Here is an 18,725-nt window from a genome sequence, read left to right on the forward strand (position 1 = left end):
TTCAGCCTTGGACACGCTGATCCCTTCATTTTAATCGCTTTGCCATGGGCCAGAGAGGATGCCCCCATTCTGATCCCCTTGACACCCCCTTTGAACTTTTCTGGACTGATTCGTTTTCCTTGCCAGCTGCAAGAAGCGACCACCCAAGACCCTTTCCTACTCCTCAGCGCCAACCTGAAGCGGGAGCTGCTGGGCGAGCAGGTGTACCGCCGAGCTCTGCGTGAGTCGGCGCTGCCCTGCGGGTGGGCAGGCACGGGGTGGGGGGTGTGGAAGTAGGTGTGCGGAGGGGGAGTGGGGGCTCCGCATCTGGAACGGGAGTTCCAGGGCTTTGCCAGGCGTGGGTCCCATCTCTAAGGGTGCCTCCAGAAGGCGCACGGGACTCAAAGGGGTGGGTGCCCGAGGCGCAGGGGGCTCAAAGGGGTGGGCGCCCGAGGCACAGGGGCCAAAAGGGGTGGGCGCCCGAGGCGCAGGGGTTCAGTGGGTTGGGCGCCCTAGGTGCAGGGGGCCAAAAGGGGTGGGCGCCCGAGGTGCAGGGGGCTCAAAGGGGTGGGTGCCCGAGGCGCAGGGGGCCAAAAGGGGTGGGCGCCCGAGGCGCAGGGGGCTCAAAGGGGTGGGCGCCCGAGGTGCAGGGGGCTCAAAGGAGTGGGTGCCCGAGGCGCAGGGGGCTCAAAGGGCTGGGTGCCCGAGGCGCAGGGGGCTCAAATGGGTGAGCGCCCGAGGCGCAGGGGGCTCAGAGGCACAGGGGTTCAGTGGGTTGGGCGCCCTAGGTGCATGGGGCCAAAAGGGGTGGGCGCCCGAGGCGCCGGGAGCCAAAAGGGGTGGACGCCCTAGGCGTACGAGACTCAAGGGGTGGGCGCCGGAAGCACAGGGGACTCAATGGGGTGGGCGCCCGAGGCACAGGGGTTCTATAGGGTGGGCGCCCGAGGCACAGGGGTTGCACGGGGTGGGCGCTCTAGGTGCAGGGTTTCCATGGGGTGGGCGCCCGAGGTGCAGGGGTTCCATGGGGTGGGCGCCCTAGGTGCAGGGTTTCCATGGGGTGGGCGCTCTAGGTGCAGGGTTTCCATGGGGTGGGCGCCCTAGGTGCAGGGTTTCCATGGGGTGGGCGCCCTAGGTGCAGGGTTTCCATGGGGTGGGCGCCCTAGGTGCAGGGTTTCCATGGGGTGGGCGCTCTAGGTGCAGGGTTTCCATGGGTGGGCGCCCGAGGCGCAGGGGCCAAAAGGGGTGGGCGCCCGAGGCGCAGGGGTTCAGTGGGTTGGGCGCCCTAGGTGCAGGGGGCCAAAAGGGGTGGGCGCCCGAGGTGCAGGGGGCTCAAAGGAGTGGGTGCCCGAGGCGCAGGGGGCTCAAAGGGCTGGGTACCCGAGGCGCAGGGGGCTCAAATGGGTGAGCGCCCGAGGCGCAGGGGGCTCAGAGGCACAGGGGTTCAGTGGGTTGGGCGCCCTAGGTGCATGGGGCCAAAAGGGGTGGGCGCCCGAGGCGCCGGGAGCCAAAAGGGGTGGACGCCCTAGGCGTACGAGACTCAAGGGATGGGCGCCGGAAGCACAGGGGACTCAATGGGGTGGGCGCCCGAGGCACAGGGGTTCTATAGGGTGGGCGCCCGAGGCACAGGGGTTGCATGGGGTGGGCGCTCTAGGTGCAGGGTTTCCATGGGGTGGGCGCCCGAGGTGCAGGGGTTCCATGGGGTGGGCGCCCTAGGTGCAGGGTTTCCTGGGTTGGGTGCTCTAGGTGCAGGGTTTCCATGGGGTGGGCGCCCTAGGTGCAGGGTTTCCATGGGGTGGGCGCCCGAGGCGCAGGGGTTCCATGGGGTGGGCGCTCTAGGTGCAGGGTTTCCATGGGGTGGGCGCCCGGAGCCTGGAGGGAGCCTGGAGCTGCAGAGCCGGGAGGGTGCGGCGTCTGGGCCCGGCTGTCGGGACAGGGGCCGGCTGCAGCCCCCCACCCCGCGCCGCTGCCTCCCCAGGCTGTCTGGACATGCTGAGCCTGCAGGGCCAGTTCACTTTCACCGCGGACCAGCCGCAGCTGCACTGCGCCGCCTTCTTGATCGCCCAGCCCGATGAGACCCTCGCCATCCAGGTGGACTCGGTCTCCATGGACTGTCAGCGCGGGGACTTCCTGAAGGTCAGGTGGCTCGGAACCCCGCCCGCCCTTGTGGGGGACCCTGGCCAGACAGTGGCTGGGGCGCGGCGACCGAGGTGGGGGCTCCGGAGCCGGTGACTCTCTTCAGAGAGACGAGAGTCTGCCCCCAAAGCCAGCCCTCACCTCACACCCCAGGGAAGGCGAGCTGCCCGGCCACTGCTGTGGCGGGAAAAATGGTGAAGTCACCTTCTTCACCTCATCTTGGATGGAGCTTGAAGGAATCCTGTCAAGTGAGAGCAGCCAGAAAGAGAAGGATGAGTATGGCATGATCCCACTCAGAGACAGAAGTTGAGGAATAAGATCAGAAGGGAAACACAAAGCAGAACAAGGACTGGAGCTGGTGTGTTGCCCCCAAGTCAAGGACCCTGGGGGTGTGTGGGGGAAAGAGGGCTCAGGTCCTGGAGCATGATGGCAGTGGAGGACACAGGTGGCGCTGGGGGTGGTGGTGGTTTGAGTGTGATGTGGAAAACTGAGAAATTTTACACATGGACCAACTACTGTATTTTACTGTTGACTGTCAACCATTAGTACCCCCAATAAAAAAGAAAAGAAAAGGAAGCATATTAAGACACACACACAAAACCCCACCTTTCCCAGCACTCTTTGGGATCTGGAAATTTCAAAGACTTGCACTCATTGGTAATGCAGTTTGGGCCAAAGAAAATAATAAAAACTAGGCGGAGAACTAGGGAGTAAATAGCTGGCCTGTCCTGGTCAGGAGGCAGGTCCCACTTCTCTTGAGATCTGAGCCTGCCCATCTCCTGGTGGGTCTCTCTCTCTCTCTCTCTCTCTCTCTCTCTCTGCAAAGTGGAAGAGACTGGAATGGACTGGTCTGTGATGAGGGGGTGGGGTGGGGTGGAGAGGGTTCAATTTTGGAGCAGGAGGGTACTAGCTGCTTGGGGAGATGCTGACAGGACAGGCCACCTCACCTGCAGGAGATGCCCCACCCCACCCATCTCACAACATCCTCACTGGAAGTTAAGCTTATTTATGTTTTTTTCCATCAGTCTAGCCTGGGGGTAGCTTCTGCAGTTCTACAGCTCAATTAGAACCATGGCGATGAAAACCTCCAGTGTGGAGTTCTTTCCAGAGCCTGCCTGATGCATTAAAAGAAGGTTGGCCTGGTGAACTGATTCAAAGCAGGGTCGTTGCAAATTGTGCTATTGTGGGCTTGATCATACGCATTAAATAGGAGGCCCATGGTGCTTCTGAGAACAAAGTCAATGGGTTCCGACCTTTTGTCCTGCTTCAGACTTTAACCAGTGAAAGAGAAAAGTCTTAGGTACCACACTAGCCTTTGTTGCTTGAGTGCGGAGAAGACAGGTCTTGATAGTTTGTTAGATGAGAAGAATTTTAAAACAAGAAAAACAGGTGTGTACAGCATTTAAAAGGCAGGTACATACAACTGGTGTTCTGGGCTTTCCTTTTGCTATTTATTTATTTAGATATTTTATTCATATCTCATTGAATAAAGAAAACAACTGAAACCTATATTATGTCCCGTGATATATATATATGGAAAATATGACCATGATTAGATTAAAATGTGTACTGTCTTGTGTGGGTTTTTTTTGTTTTTTTTTTTTTGCCTCAAGGGTTATCAATGGGGCTCGCAGGAATCCACTGCTTCCTGGAGGCTATTTTTCCCATTGTGTTGCCCTTGTTGTTATTGTATAGGGCAAAGAGAAATCGAGAGAGTTAGGGGAAGACAGACAGACAAGACACCTGCAGACGTGCTTCATTGCCTGTGAAGTCACACCCCTGCAGGTAGGGGGAGTTGGGGGCTCCGACCAGGATCCTTGAGCTTAGCCTACTGCGCTACCACTGTATTTTAATTTACCAAAGTGCCTGAAATGTAAAAAAAAAGAAAGAAAAAAAAAGCTGCTTTATAAAGGGGGAAAAGTAAGACTATTACAAATCATCTTCATAGTCACAACACGTACAAGGCATATCAAAGATCAGTGCTAGTGGTCAGGAGTGTGTATTCAGTCAATTCCTCCCATATAGCTTGAAGGCCCAAGCATTTTCAGATAAATTTTCTCTGGTGTATTGCACCAAAGTAAAGGACTCTGAGGATGTGTGTGGGGGAAGGCTTCCAGGAACATGATGGCAGAGGAGGACCTAGGGAGGGGTTAGCATGTGATGTGGGAAACTGAGACACGTGACACATGTACGAACGACTTTATTTTACTGTCGACTGCAAACCATTAATACCCCCAGTAAAGAACAAATGTAAAAATATATATAAATACGTTAAAAAATGTTTCTCCCCATTTCCAGCACATCTGTTACTTGAGGGGTTGCTGGAAGTAACCATCTCTATCTTTTTTTCTCTCTCTCTGAAGGTATTTGATGGTTGGATTCTCAAGGGGGAGATGTTCCCCAGTTCCCAGGACCATCCTCTCTCCACAGCTGAGCGCTACATAGATATTTGTGAGAGTGGTTCTAGCAGAAGGAACATCAGATCCTCCCAGAATGTAGCCATGATCTTCTTCAGGGTTCAGGAACCAGGAAATGGATTCACATTAACCATAAAAATGGACCCCAACCTCTTTCGTAAGTTTTCTCAGTTGGAAGGCAGAACTTGGGGGTGACGATGGGGGGGGCGGGTTTCGAAGGTAGTGCCCAATGCACAGACTTCAGACATTTAAAGTAAGAAATGACAAAAATGGAAATTCTTCTGTAGTTATCAGTGAAACAAAGGATGATTTCTATTCATTATTGTAAAAATTAACCACAGGTCTTACTTTATTTCTCAGGCTAGGTAGGAAATCAGTTTAAAATAGAATTCTGTCTTTTCTCCAATTGTGTTCTGATCTCCTAAGGTATCACACTATATTCAGTGACCAGCTTTAATCTTGCTAGTCATTTGCTTGATCGGGGTAAGCTTGGGTGATCTAATCTGAACTTGCATTCCTAGAGCTATTAATCAAGCAAAACTGAAAGGACTGCATCTCTGGCAGAAGGTAGAAGGGTTTCATGCCCTGGCCCTGATCCCAAGCCCATGCCTAGTTCATTTCTCATGGACCAGTTCAGTGTTTCAAAACTGAGCAATCCAGGCTGATGATATATTCCTTTATTTAAAATTACTCCAAGGATTGGCTGATTATTTTTCCCATTCAAGAGCAAAATCTTTTTTTTTTTTTAAATCAGGAAAATATTTTAATCCTATTTGGTTGCGCACAAAAGTAGTAACATTGGCACCTCATATGACCAGAGAATGGGGCCACGCTGTCAGAAAATAACATACAACTGGTCTTCTGATAGTTAAAAAAAATAAATAAAAATAAAACTGTTTCTGAAGGCTGGAACAGAATAACCCTGGGGAAAAAATGTCTCTCATATTTTGTTTGGTTAGAAATCAGAAATCTAGAAGTGTTAAGGAACTGTGGTTATTTTTTAAAACTTATTTATTATTGGATAGAGACAGAGAAATTGAGAGGGACGGGGGAGATAGAGAGGGAGGGAGACGGAGAGACCCCTGCAGCCCTGCCTCACCACTCCTGAAGCTTTCCCCCTGCAGGTGGGGCTTAGGGCTTGAACCCAGGTCCTTGTGCATTGTAGTGTGTGAGCACTACCAGGTGAACCACCACCTGGGCCCTTTGACCTTGTCTTTAAACCTAAATTCTTCCAAAATCCTAATTTGAACTTGGATCTCAGCTAACTGAAATATTTCCAGGACCACTGTTGCTGGTATTGCCTTTTTGTTATCAGTGTATATAGTCTGGCTACTATAAACAGATGAAAAAAAAAAAAGAAAGACGAAAACCTAGATTAAGATAATCTTTACAGCCCAGGGCTTCTTGATAATGTTCACATATCACTGGTGATTTTTTAAAATTTTTTATTAGTGATTTAAAACTGATTTACAAAATTATAAGATAGCAGGGGTATAATTCCACACTGTTCCCACCAGCAGAGTTCTGTGTCCTTATCCCCCTCTCCAGCAGAAACTGCCATAGTTCTCCCAAGGTCACAGATCAAGGTTGGCTTTATATCTATAATTATATGCCTACATCTCTATTTTTATTTTATTATCATTTTTAAATTTCTTTATTGGGGAATTAATGTTTTACATTCGACAGTAAATACAGTAGTTTGTACATGCATACCATTCCCCAGTTTTCCACATAACAATACAACCCCCACTGGGTCCTCTGTCATCCTTCTTGGACCTGTATTCTCCCCACCCACCCACCCCAGAGTCTTTTACTTTGGTGCAATACGCCAATTCCAGTTCAGGTTCTACTTACATCTCTATTTATTTATTTTTTGCACATTTTTTTCCCCTATGATCCTGCCTTCTCTTCTCTCTTCCTAGATTCCATCTATGCCTATTACTACTTCTGAGTGTCCTTCTTCTTTCCTCTTCTCTCTCAGATAAGCGAAGCAATGCCTGACTTTCTCTGGTGCTTTCCAGATTTAATCTGCTTCTTCCTCACTGTCACCGGGGCCATCTTTACCACCCAGTTCCTTCCTGTGCTTAAGCACTCTTTTCTGGGGCACAGAGCCATAGACCGTTAACAGGAACCTAGGGTAGGGATAATCCATGTCCATACACATTTAGTATACCAAATAATGAAAATTGATGGTTTTTTTTTTCTCTTGCCACAAAGCTTGCAACATCATTTCTCAGACCCCAAGTGGACGGTTCACAATGATAGTCGCACACCAGCATCGAAACTGCAGCTTCTCTATCATTTATCCTGTAGCCATCAAAATAGCTGACGTTACCCTGGGACAGCTCAGCGGGCCGCAGTGGAAGGTGAGTTGTGTACTAGCTTGACGCTCATTTCCGAGGGCTGTTGTGTTAGCGAAGTTAAGAGTCACGGTACAGGGCAAACGTGGGTGTCGGCGCTGGAGGCTACCCCTTTCTGTGGGAGTGAGAAACCTCACCTGCAGCTGCCCTTGCTGACTTAGCTAAGCTCCTCTCTCGTGTTTCTGCTGTGCTGCAAGCTGCCTACTCAGGTGCCTTTCCTGAGGACGTGAATGCTTCCCTGACTGTATAGGAAATGCTTTCATTTCAGTGGGTAGAGTTGTGGCATATAATTACAATTGAACTCTCTTGTACTTGCCTTTTTTTTTTTTTTTCAAAAATTCTCTCCTAGCAGAACCTAGTGTGAGTCATCTCCACAGCTGTTTTTCTGATTATTGGAATCTTCTCTTGACGTGAAGGAAATATCTCATTGACAGAACTGTATCCTCCAGAAGTGCTAAGCGTAGCAGAAAATGCCCAATTGGATTTTGATATTACCAAATCTAGTAAAGTTCAGGAGAGTCTTTTCTTTTTTATCATGACATTTGATTCAACACTTTTTTTTCATCAAAATATTAGCTAAGAATCCCCATCAATTTGTTATCCATGAGCTAATGTGTGGTAATATTTCTGCTGAAATGGGTTACATTTATTTGCACTGGAAACTTCTTCACACTGAGTCATCCTAAACTCCTTTCACTGTCTCACATGGGAGGTTAAGATAGCTCGTGCATTGGCTGGTATTCAAGGAAGTCATGGTTTCTGATTAGACAGACTTCAATAAAAAATAAGAATAATAAAACCCAAAGGAATGTAACTGGGACTGAGAAAGGGATGCATCCAATTTTCTTTTCTTTTTTTTTTAAATTTTATTTATTTTATTTTTGAGAGAGACGCAGAGAGAGGAGAGACACAGAAGCATCAGAGCACTGCTCAGCTCTGGCTTATGGTGGTGTGGGGGATTGAACCTGGGACTTTGGAGCCTCAGGCATGAGAGTCTCTTTGCATAACCATTATGCTATCTCCCCCACCCACTTTTTTTTTTTTTAAATTTATTTATTTTCATCCAATTTTCTGTACTTCATTAATTCATGGGCCAGTGCCTATATTTTTAAGTTGAGACAGTGGAAGAATGAGCCTTTGAGAAAGACCTAGATAAATGGGTCATTGGCTTGATCTCATGGACTTGAGATAACATATCAGTCATAATATATAACATAAAAGATAACCAGAGGCATAGCAGATTGGAGCGGTCTGCACCTTAGCTGTTCTTGACCAGGAGAGGTCATGTTAGTATTACCTCTTTTTTCTTAATGTGCAGTCCATTTTTATGTGCATGCCACTTATTCTTAATATAGCATCCTAAGCACCCATTCCTTTAACAAATATTGCTGGGGGGCAGCTATGCACATGGTTAAGTGCACATAGTATGAGGTACAACGGGCACAAAGATCCAGGTTCGAGCCCCCAGCTCCCCACCTGCAGGGGGGACACTTCACAGGTGGTGAAGCAGGTCTGCAGGTGTCTCTCTTTCTCTCTCCCTGTCTACCTCCCTCTCCTCTCTCAATTTCTCTCTGCCCTATCCAATAAAATGGGAAAAAAAAATGGCATGAGGAGCAGTGGATTAGCAGTGCTGGCACTGAATCCTAACCGTGGAGGCAAAAACAGAAAGGAAGGAGGGAATACTGTTTGAATGCTTCCTATGTGCCAAGCACTCTTCCCGATACCAGGAATTTGCAGCAGACAGAACAGACCATGTTCACATGGAATTTGCTTTCTAGTGGAAGGAGACTGGAAAAGTAGCATTTCACGTCATGGTGAATGCCCATCTCCCCCCCCAAAAATGAAACAAAGTAGGGTCATAGTGTCTTGAGAAACACTATGGAGAAGAGCAAAGGCTGGGGATCTGCTTGACACAAAACAGAAAAGAAACCGCCTAAGAATGAGGCATTCAAGGTGAGACTTGAGTGGCAGATAAGGGCCAGAGGCCATGGGGTGAGCTGGGAACAGTAGTGGAAACTCTGAGACAGGCGTTAGCTTCCTGGGTTTCAGAAATGAAAGGAGATGTAGAGGCAAAATACAGACAGCGTCAGGGACCTGGGCAGAGTCGGGGTGTGGACAGCCCAGCAGGCCATATTAAAGAGTTTGAGTTCATTCTTTTTTGTTCCTTTTCGCTTTTCTCTTCTCTTCTTTTCTCCCTCTCCCCCCCCACCCCCAGTGATTTAATAGTAACTGACAAGATCACGGTATAAGAGGGGTACAATTCCACATAGTTCCCACCACCAGAGTTCTGTATCCCAGCCCTCCTTTGGAAGCTTCGCTATTCTCTATCTCTCTGGGAGTATGGACCAAATATCTTTATGGGGAGCAGAAGGTGGGAGTTTTGTTTTCTGTAATTGTTTCTCTGCTGGACAGGGGCATTGGCAGGTGTACTCATACCCCCAGCCTGTGTCTGTCTGTCCCTAGTGGGGCAGGGCTCTGGGGGAGGTGGGGTTCCCGGACACATGGGTGAGGTCGTCTGCCCAGTGAAGTCAGGTTGGCGTCATGGTAGCATCTGCAACTTGGTGGAGGAAAAACATTAAGGCATAAATTAAGCTTTAAGGCATGATTGTTCAATAATCAGGAACCTAAAGGTAAGAGTATAGCAGATATAAGGTTTGGCGTCTCCATGTTGGAAGAAGCTAGGACGTCTACTTTAACTATATTCTGATGGGCCTGTAACTTTACTAATTTCTGCCTGGGCCAGAAAGCTAACATACAGGTGAGCCAAAAAGTGTTGTCTGGGAAGATGGTTGAGGATAGGACTAGAAACGTGGAATAGGGAAGACAGAAGCTCCCAAATATGGGAAAAGTATATAAATTCTGTGAACCGTGAACCCCATGAAGCTGACGCGGGCCCGTGTCTATTCATATTTAGCTCAGGAGCCTGTACGGCCTCTGAGGGTAGTGGGAGACCAGTTAAGGAGTTCATCAGGAAAACTACACACCTGGCTGAAAGCACCTGCAAGTCATTCTGCCTCCCACCTGGGGATGGGCTATAAAGAGCAGAGCAGATTCCGGAAATCACTGTCACCGGGGAGCCGCAGGACAGTCCTGAGCAGAGAGGAGGTTGTCTACTTAGTCCCGGGAGGTAGGATGTCAACAGGAAAACCTAGGCAGGGCAGACAATGATGCACTTGATAGAACACCTGTTCTTACCTGCAAGGACTTGAGTTCAAACCCAGCCTCCACCTCCAGAGAGGACTCTTCACAAGTGGTGAAGTAGCACTTCAGGTATCTGTCTCGCTTTCTCTTTTCCCCCTGTCAATTTCCTTTTTTTTTTTTTTCTTTTTAAAGGATTTATTTATTAATGATAAAGATAGGAAGAAAGAGAAAGAGCCAGACATCACTCTGGCACATGTGCTGCCAGAGATTGAACTCAGGACCTCATGCTTGACAGTCCAGTGCTACATCCACTGCGCCACCTCCCGGACCATCCTCTCAATTTCTTCCTGTCTCTGAAAGGAAGGAAAGATAGATAGGAAGGAGGAAGGAACAGCGGGAGGGAGGGAGAGACAGAAAGAAAAAAGGAAGAAAAAGGGAGTCAATAGCTCAGCGGGTTAAGCGCATGTGGCACAAAGCACAAGGATCAACAGAAGGATCCGGGTTCGAGCCCCCGGCTCCCCACCTGCAGGGGAGTCGCTTCACAGGCGGTGAAGCAGGTCTGCAGGTGTCTGTCTTTCTCTCCCCCCTCTCTGTCTTCCCCTCCTCTCTCCATTTCTCTCCGTCCTATCCAACAACAACATCAATAACAACAATAATAACTATAACAATAAAACAAGGGCAACAAAAGGGAATAAATAAATATTAAAATTTTTTTTTTAAAACAAGGAAGAAAAAATTTAAAGTGACCACAGGGAATGGTGGGTTCATAGGGCAGGTACTAAGCCCATCACAAACCAGGTGGGGAAAAAAAAAAACAATCATAGGTAATCGCTGTGAAGGAACTGAGCCCCAGAGAGTACCAAGCACCATTCCTTTTCTGCCATTGTTTATAAAAATAGCTGAAAGGTTTGAGAAGAAAAGAGAAAAGTCACTGAATGCCAAGAAAAAAGTATGCCTGATTTCCTTGTCGCTTTGTTTTGTTCCTCTCATTTTGACTTCTAATTCTCCTCAACATCTTTGTTCCTTTTTTTTTCCCTTAAATTTATTTATAATTGGATAGACACAGAGAGAACTTGAGAGCAGAGGGGGGTTGATAGAAAGGGAGAGAGAGAGAGATACCTGCAGCCCTGCTTCACCACTTGTGAAGCTTTCCCCCTGCAGGAGGGGACCAGGGACTGGAACCCTGGTCCTTGCACACTGTACATTGTAACATGGGTATTTAACCAGGTGTGCCACCACCCAGCCCCTAAAGTCTTCAAATAGATTCTTGTGCTGAGTAGTTTGAAACAAAATTTGAGTTGAAAGGAGAACAGTGGTAACTCTGGCTAACTTGGACCCCAAATAAGAATCCTCTTCTTTCTTTAACTTTCCAATATTATAAGTATTATTTAGTAACTGAAAAAGAATACTTTTATAAGAGAGGGAAAAATACATCTTCTTACTATATGGGCTGCTCACCTAATGTCAGACAGTTTGCAAATGTATTACTGGAACTGGACATAGGCTCGAATGACGAATCTTCACACTAGCTCGATGAACACAATTAAAGGGCTTAAAATAGGGTTTACTTTCCATGTGTAAAAATAAAATAGGGAGTCAGGCGGTAGTGCAGCAGGTTAAGTGCACATGGCACAAAGCGCAAGGACCAGTGGGAAGATCCCAGTTCGAGCCCCCAGCTCCCCACCTTCAGGGGAGTCGCTTCACAGGCGGTGAAGCAGGTCTGCAGGTGTCTGTCTTTCTGTCCCCCCTCTGTCTTCCCCTCCTCTCTCCATTTCTCTCTGTCCGATCCAACAACAATGACATTAATAACAATAACAATAATAACTACAACAATTAAAAAAAAACAAGGGCAAAAAAGGGGGGGAAGCAAAGGTTCAAAAAAGGGAAAAAGAGTTGAAAGAAAAGCCAGTGTGAGAGTCTCATGTATAAAAACATAGATATTTGACTTTCTTTAGCTCTGCATGCAGTAATAAATTCAAATAGTACAGTGTGTATGTGCAAATGATTTAAAAAACAAAGCACTTTTCAGATTCCATGTCCATAGTCTTATGTCTCATCATCCCAAGCCTTGAGTTTATAAAAAGGCACACACATTAAAAAAAAAAAAAAAAAGATTACTCAGCTGATTTAGAAAAGCAATTCTTACTTTTTTTTTTTTTTTCAATGTCTTTTTAATTTCTGGAGTCCTGGATCTGACATTACAAGACTCTCTGCCCATTGAGAAGGACCTAGTGGGGGTTGTATTGTTATGCATGTACAAACTATTGTATTTTACTGTCAACTGTAAACCATTAATCCCCCAGTAAAGAAATTAAAAAAAAAAAAAAGGACTCTGCACAAAGTGGAGAGCTGATTGAATAAATCCACCACCCCATCATCCGTCAAATCGGTTGACTTGCATAACTGGCTCAAGCATCCCTTTTCCTGCTCCTTTACTCTTTAGACATCCTCTACAGATTGTGCAGGAACCGGAGACTTCGTGGAACTCCTGGGAGGGAGCGGACTGGACCCTTCAAAGATGATGTCCCTAGCTGATCTCTGCTCTCCCTTTCATGGTCCTGGTGAGCTCTTTGTTTGATGACTATCTATGAGTTGTCAAAGTTTATTTCCTTAAGTACAGCAACTCATTTTTATTTTATTTTATTTTTTTATATTTATTTATAAACATTCCTTTTTGTTATCCTTATTGTTTTATTGTTGTAGTTATTATTGATGTCGTTATTGGATAGGACAGAGAAACATGGAGAGAGGAGGGGAAGACAGACAGGGGGAGAGAAAGACAGACACCTGCAGACCTGCTTCACTGCCTGTGAAGCGACTCCCCTGTAGGTGGGGAGCCGAGGGCTCGAACCGGGATCCTTACTCAGGTCCTTGCGCTTTGTGCCATGTGTGCTTAACCTGCTGTGCTACCACCCGACTCCCTATTTTATTTTTACATATGGAAGGTAAACCCTATTTTAAGCCCTTTAATTGTGTTCATCGAGCTAGTGTGAGGATTCGTCATTCGAGCCTATGTCCAGTTCCAGTAATACATTTGCAAACTGTCTGACATTAGGTGAGCAGCCCATATAGTAAGAAGATGTATTTGGCATCAGTAAAAGTAGAATGAGCCGGCAAAGTCTATGTGTATGTTGTTTTTGTTGTTTATTTACCTTGCTGCCAGGATGTCACTGGGGTTGTACCTGTGTATTTTCATTGCTCCCAGTAGATTTTTTTTTTACCCTCAGAGGCTGAAGGGTAAGAAAGAGAAGGAGAGGGAAAGACAAGGAATACCACAGGTCTGTCTCACTGCTCATAAAACTTGCCCTTTGTGTGGTAGCCTGGGTCTCACAGCCAGACCCTCACACTAGTAGCATGTGCTGTCCTGGTCTTCACCTGTGTCTCTACCCTGTGCTTCCTTGGGGTCTCTCTTTAATTCTCTAAAGACTAAAGAGGTGTGTTTTTTTTCATTTAGTAAAAACTATGGTTCAAGTAGAAAATGTGCCAGAAATTAGTAAGGGTGTACTAATGAAGTAATATCTAAATAACTCTTCTGTGTGGGGGGGTTACTCCTAGAGCATAAACAAAGTGGGCTGGGCAGTAGTGCAGCGGGTTAAGCGCACATGGCACGAAGCGCAAGGACCCTCACAAGGATCCCAATTCGAGCCTCTGGCTCCCCACCTGCAGGGGAGCCGCTTCACAGGCGGTGAAGCAGGTCTGCAGGTGTCTGTCTTTCTCTCCCCCTCTCTGTCTTCCCCTCCTCTCTCCATTTCTCTCTGTCCTATCTAACAACAACAACAAGGGCAACAAAATGGGGGAAATGGCCTCCAGGAGCAGTGGGTTTGTAATGCAGGCACTGAGCCCCGACAATAATCCTGGAGGCTGATGATGAGGAGGAGGATGAGAATGATAATGATGATAAAAGCCAGGCAGTAGCACACCTAGTTAAGCACACACACTACAGTGTGCAAGGACCCCATTCAAGTCCGTGGTCCCCACCTGCAGGAGGAAATCTTCACAAGTGGTGAAGCAGGATTCCCTCCCTATCTCCCCCTTTCAATTTCTCTCTGTTTCTAGCAATAATACATAAATAAATAAAATTTAAAAATGTTTAAAAAGGATATAAACAAACCGTGATATACTTTCTTAGAAATCATCAGAGTCGCTGAATGTCTTTAGCTTCTACCAACAAACCCGGCATCTCTGAAAGGTCACTTAAGCACAGAAATGAATCCTGAAACCCCAGAGTTGTCATTGGTACTAATGGACATGCCAAAGAACCAGAGTTTCTTTGTTAGGGCACAGGGAGGAGTTTCCATCTGGTTGTGCTAAGGCTAAAGGAGGGTGAGAGCTGCTACCTCGTGTCCAGTTAATTGATGAATTCCAGAGGGAGGGAGGGAGGGAAGAAAGAAAAAGAAAGAAAGAAAGAAAGAAAGAAAGAAAGAAAGAAAGAAAGAAAGAAAAAGAAGGAAGAAGGAAGGACAGAAAAACATGTCTTGAAGACCTGAAGAAGTGGATTAGTCACTCAGACACTGAGTCCCAGTGATTGCCCTGGTGGAAGAAGGAAGGAAGGAAGGAAGGAAGGAAGGAAGGAAGGAAGGAAGGAAGGAAGGAAGGACTTCAGTATATCACTGTTCATGACATCTGCACTAGGATCCCTGCCCAGGTGTTGGCACAGGCAGTGGAGAGGCGTATGGTTCATGGAAGTAATGCTATTGCAGTCATTATATAGGAGGAACATGGGAAAAAAAAAAAAAAGATGTGCAGGAAGCCGGGCTGTAGTGCTGTGGGTTAAACACGTGCAAAGTGCAAGGACTGGCATAAGGATCCTGGTTCGAGCTCCCAGCTCCCTGCTTGCAGGGGAGTCATTTCACAATTGGTGAAGCAGGTCTGCAGGTGTCTGTCTCTCCCCCTTCTGTTTTACCCTCCTCTCTCCATTTCTCTGTCCTATCCAACAACAACAACAATAACAATAAAAACAACAACAGCGGGGGAGTCGGGCTGTAGCACAGTGGGTTAAGCGCAGGTGGCGCAAAGCACAAGGACCGGCATAAGGATCCCGGTTCGAGCCCCCGGCTCCCCACCTGCAGGGGAGTCACTTCACAGGCGGTGAAGCAGGTCTGCAGGTGTCTGTCTTTCTCTCCCCTTCTCTGTCTTCCCCTCCTCTCTCCATTTCTCTCTGTCCTATCCAACAACGACAACAACAATAATAACTACAACAATAAAACAACAAGGGCAACAAAAGGGAATAAATAAATAAAATAAATATTAAAAAAAAACAGCAACAGAAATAGGAAAATGGCCTCCAGGAGCAGAGGATTCGTGGTGCAGGCACTGAACCCCAGCAATAACCCTGGAGGCAAAAAAAAAAAAAAGGCAGATGGAAAATAGAACAGAAAAGGTATACTTAGTATATAACAAGACCATGAAAGTCATTTTCTACACAAAATCGAATTATTGCTATCAGGTGAATGTTCTGTTCTACAAATTCCCAGCGCTTCATGCCTCTAGTCTGCCCATGCAATGCCACCTGCACCTTTACAACCCCAAACTATCCCTGCAAATCTCCAACCTGTCTCTAGAGGGCGGTCACCCACACTGAAGTAGAGCAAAGTTCCCCAGCTACCAGACTCTGCCTTTTTCCTTCCCACTCCAGCTCTGCAGGTGGAGACCATGAAAAGTGAGGGGACACTCCACCTCTTCCTCCTCCTCCTCCTCTTCCTCCTACTCCTCCTCCCCTTCCTCCTCCTCTTCCTCCTCCTCCTCCACCTCTTCCTCCTCCTCCTCCACCTCTTCCTCCTCCACCTCTTCCTCCTCCTCCTCCTCCTCTTCCTCCTCCTCCTCTTCCTCCTCTTCCTCCTCTTCCTCCTCCTCCACCTCTTCCTCCTCCTCCTCTTCCTCCTTCTCCTCCTCTTCCTCCTCCTCTTCCTCCTCTTCTTCCTCTTCCTCTTCTTCCTCTCCTCTTCCTGCTCCTTCTCCTTTTTTTGTCATCATCCAGTCTACTTGGACAGCTGACTTTTATTTCACTATCCTACAAATATATATATTAAAACATGTCACCTCCTGTCATACTGTAAGTGGGTGGGAGGAAGATCCACCCCTTGTTTTCTTTGCGTTTAAGTGCTCTTGTCTCTGAATACGGTTTGGCGGTGTGACTTCTAATATGCTGGGAAACATTTGCTTTTTCCCGTGACTTATAGCCCAAATGAAAATTGGCTGTGACAACACCGTGGTGCGCATGGTCTCCAGTGGAAAACACATAAATCGTGTGACATTTGAGTACCGCCAGCTGGAACCTTTTGAACTGGAAGACCCAAATGGGAACAGTATCCGAGAGTTCTGTTTGTCTAGTCTCTGAAGGAGCAGCCCCGTGATTGACCTGCTGTTAGCTTTGTGAGTTCTAATGGCTATTATATATGATTTTGATGGCCGGCTAGTCATACCTCCCCACCTGTCAGTATTCCTTTCCCTGAGCACATGTCTTTCTCACAGTCACACTAAGTTTTTTTGTTCCATGCTTCCTTCTCATGTGTAATGTGTAGCTAACCACATGACAGAAAAGAAGTCTTCTCCCTTCGGTAGAAAAATACTTCTCTGTAATTCTTTAGTATGTTACAAGCCTGACCTGGTAAGGCAAGGGCAAAGCAGTGTGGGATAAAAATCACAATTTGTAGGGCAGAGGTAGATAGCATAATGGTTATGCCAAGAGAGAGGTTCCAGAGTCCCAGGTTCTACCCCCTGCACCACTGTAAACCGGCGCTGAGCAGTGCTCTGAGAAAGAAAAAATAAAAAATAAAATAAATAAAATAAATAAAAATTTGTGTCTCAAGGAAAAAGACAACAAAGAAACAGAGTGGTGGCAGCTCGTGGCCGTTTTACAACAGAAGACAACCCAATGTTTGGTGTATACTAGGGTAATTGTATAATAACCCGTTAATTTTCTCTTTGTTATTCTGTGAGTAATAGATAATGTTGTGACTGCTGTTTATTGATTTGTAACAACTTGCTTTTAACAAAACTTTGAGCATGGAAAAAGTTTCCAATCACAAATACAAATATGAATAAATATATTCAAAATGTTGGCACCTTGGTATTACGTTGTGTTTTAATTGCTTGCCCAAGGAGTCCCTTCCCATATTACCATAAAAATTTAAGTTTTTCTTGACTAAGGAGACAGTATAATGACTATGCAAAAAAAAAAAAAAAAAAGCTGTCATGCTGAGGCACCAAAAGTCCCAGGTTCAGTCCCAGTACCATCATAAGCCAGAGCTGAGCAGTGTTCTGGTGAAAAAGAAAGTTTTCTATATAAATATTGAAGTGTGTGACATTGTGCACCTGAAACTCCTCTGTTCCATTTTAACTACCTCACAGTTTAAAATATGCACTGCGACAAAAAAAGAAAAGGAACAGGATAGCTTTCTGTGGTGCAGAACTAAATGCTGCCTGTATCACTTTAGACCTTTGGGGCCAAAAACCTCGACATGGTGGTCAAGCGCACATAGTGCTAAGCACAAGGACCCACGTAAGGATCCCAGTTCGAGCCCCAGCTCTCCACCTACAGGGGAGATACTTCATGAACTATGAAGTAGATCAACAGGTGTCTCTCTTTCTCTCTCCTCTATCTTTCCCTCCTCTCTCAATCTTCTCTGTCCTGTCCACTAAAACGGAAAAATTGGCCACCAGGAGCAGTGGATTCATAGTTCCAGCATGAGCCCTAGTGATAACTCTGGAGGCTAAAGAAAAAAAATCAGGTTCGGGTGGTAGTGCAATGGGTTAAGCACACATGGTGCAAAGTGCAGGCACCAGCGGCATAAGGATCCTGGTTCGAGCCCCCGGCTGGCTCCCCACCTGCAGAGGGGTTGCTTCACAAGCGGTGAAGCAGGTCTGCAGGTGTCTGTCTTTCTCTCCCCCTCTCTGTCTTCCCCTCCTCTCTCTATTTCTCTCTGTCCTATCCAACAACAATAGTAATCGCAGCAAAGATAAACAATGAGGGCAACAACAACAACAACAAAAAAGGCCTCTAGGAGCAGTGGATTCATAGTGCAGGCACTGAGCCCCAGCAATAATCCTGGAGACAAAAAAAAAAATCAGAATTTCTGTATTTGGTACTAAGAAACAAGACCCAAGGATCCCTTTTTGGCTGTCTTTAAAGAAAACTCAGAATACATGTTTTTGCTGCAGTGAAAATGCTTTTGACAAGGCGAGTAAGCAAACATTTTACAACTCTGCCAGACACACTTTGCAGAAGCCCAGCACCTCTGTAGCACTGAAGCAGCTGGCTCTGTGGACCTTGTCCTCACGGACTTGAGATGAGCTCAGGGTCTCCATGCGTCACACTGAGGCAACAAATGGGATCCGTCCCGAGCAGCAAAGGAAACAGTGAATACTCCTTTCTATGTTGGATTAGTGGATAGACTCTGCAAACTAGTGCCCCGACCAGCAGGGCGGTGAACAGGGGCTAGGAACCTAAAGACCTGGAATGACAGGGACAAGAGACACGAAAGAACGACAGCAAGACAGGACTCTGATCAAGCTGCAAAATTTTATTGTGTTCACAGGCATTTTAAGGCTTTGGGGAAGGGGGAGTATAGGGGGAAGAGGGAGGCAGAGATCGCAGTGGAGGGTCCCTTGCAACTATTTCTGTTAAACTATAACTATATGGTATGTCACTTAGTTTCTGGCAAACATCCTTCCTACGGGAATTAGAAACTTATCT

The 18,725-nt window shown here is 46.8% G+C and overlaps 1 protein-coding gene across 1 annotated transcript in view; it reads left to right on the forward strand.

The window, feature by feature from the left end:
- CRHBP (corticotropin releasing hormone binding protein) overlaps window positions 1-17,094 on the forward strand; it is a 17,695-nt gene extending 601 nt beyond the window's left edge. Inside the window, exons 2-7 of the mRNA XM_007518571.3 lie at window positions 127-220; window positions 1,955-2,112; window positions 4,476-4,686; window positions 6,747-6,895; window positions 12,474-12,591; window positions 16,210-17,094. Coding sequence (XP_007518633.1) covers window positions 127-220; window positions 1,955-2,112; window positions 4,476-4,686; window positions 6,747-6,895; window positions 12,474-12,591; window positions 16,210-16,367 — 888 coding nt within the window. The 3' untranslated portion in view covers window positions 16,368-17,094. The remainder of the gene's footprint in view (window positions 1-126; window positions 221-1,954; window positions 2,113-4,475; window positions 4,687-6,746; window positions 6,896-12,473; window positions 12,592-16,209) is intronic.
- Window positions 17,095-18,725: the final 1,631 nt, after the last annotated feature.

The sequence above is a fragment of the Erinaceus europaeus genome, chromosome 11 (assembly GCF_950295315.1).
Source record: "Erinaceus europaeus chromosome 11, mEriEur2.1, whole genome shotgun sequence".
In the NCBI taxonomy this organism is placed as follows: Eukaryota; Metazoa; Chordata; class Mammalia; order Eulipotyphla; family Erinaceidae; genus Erinaceus; species Erinaceus europaeus.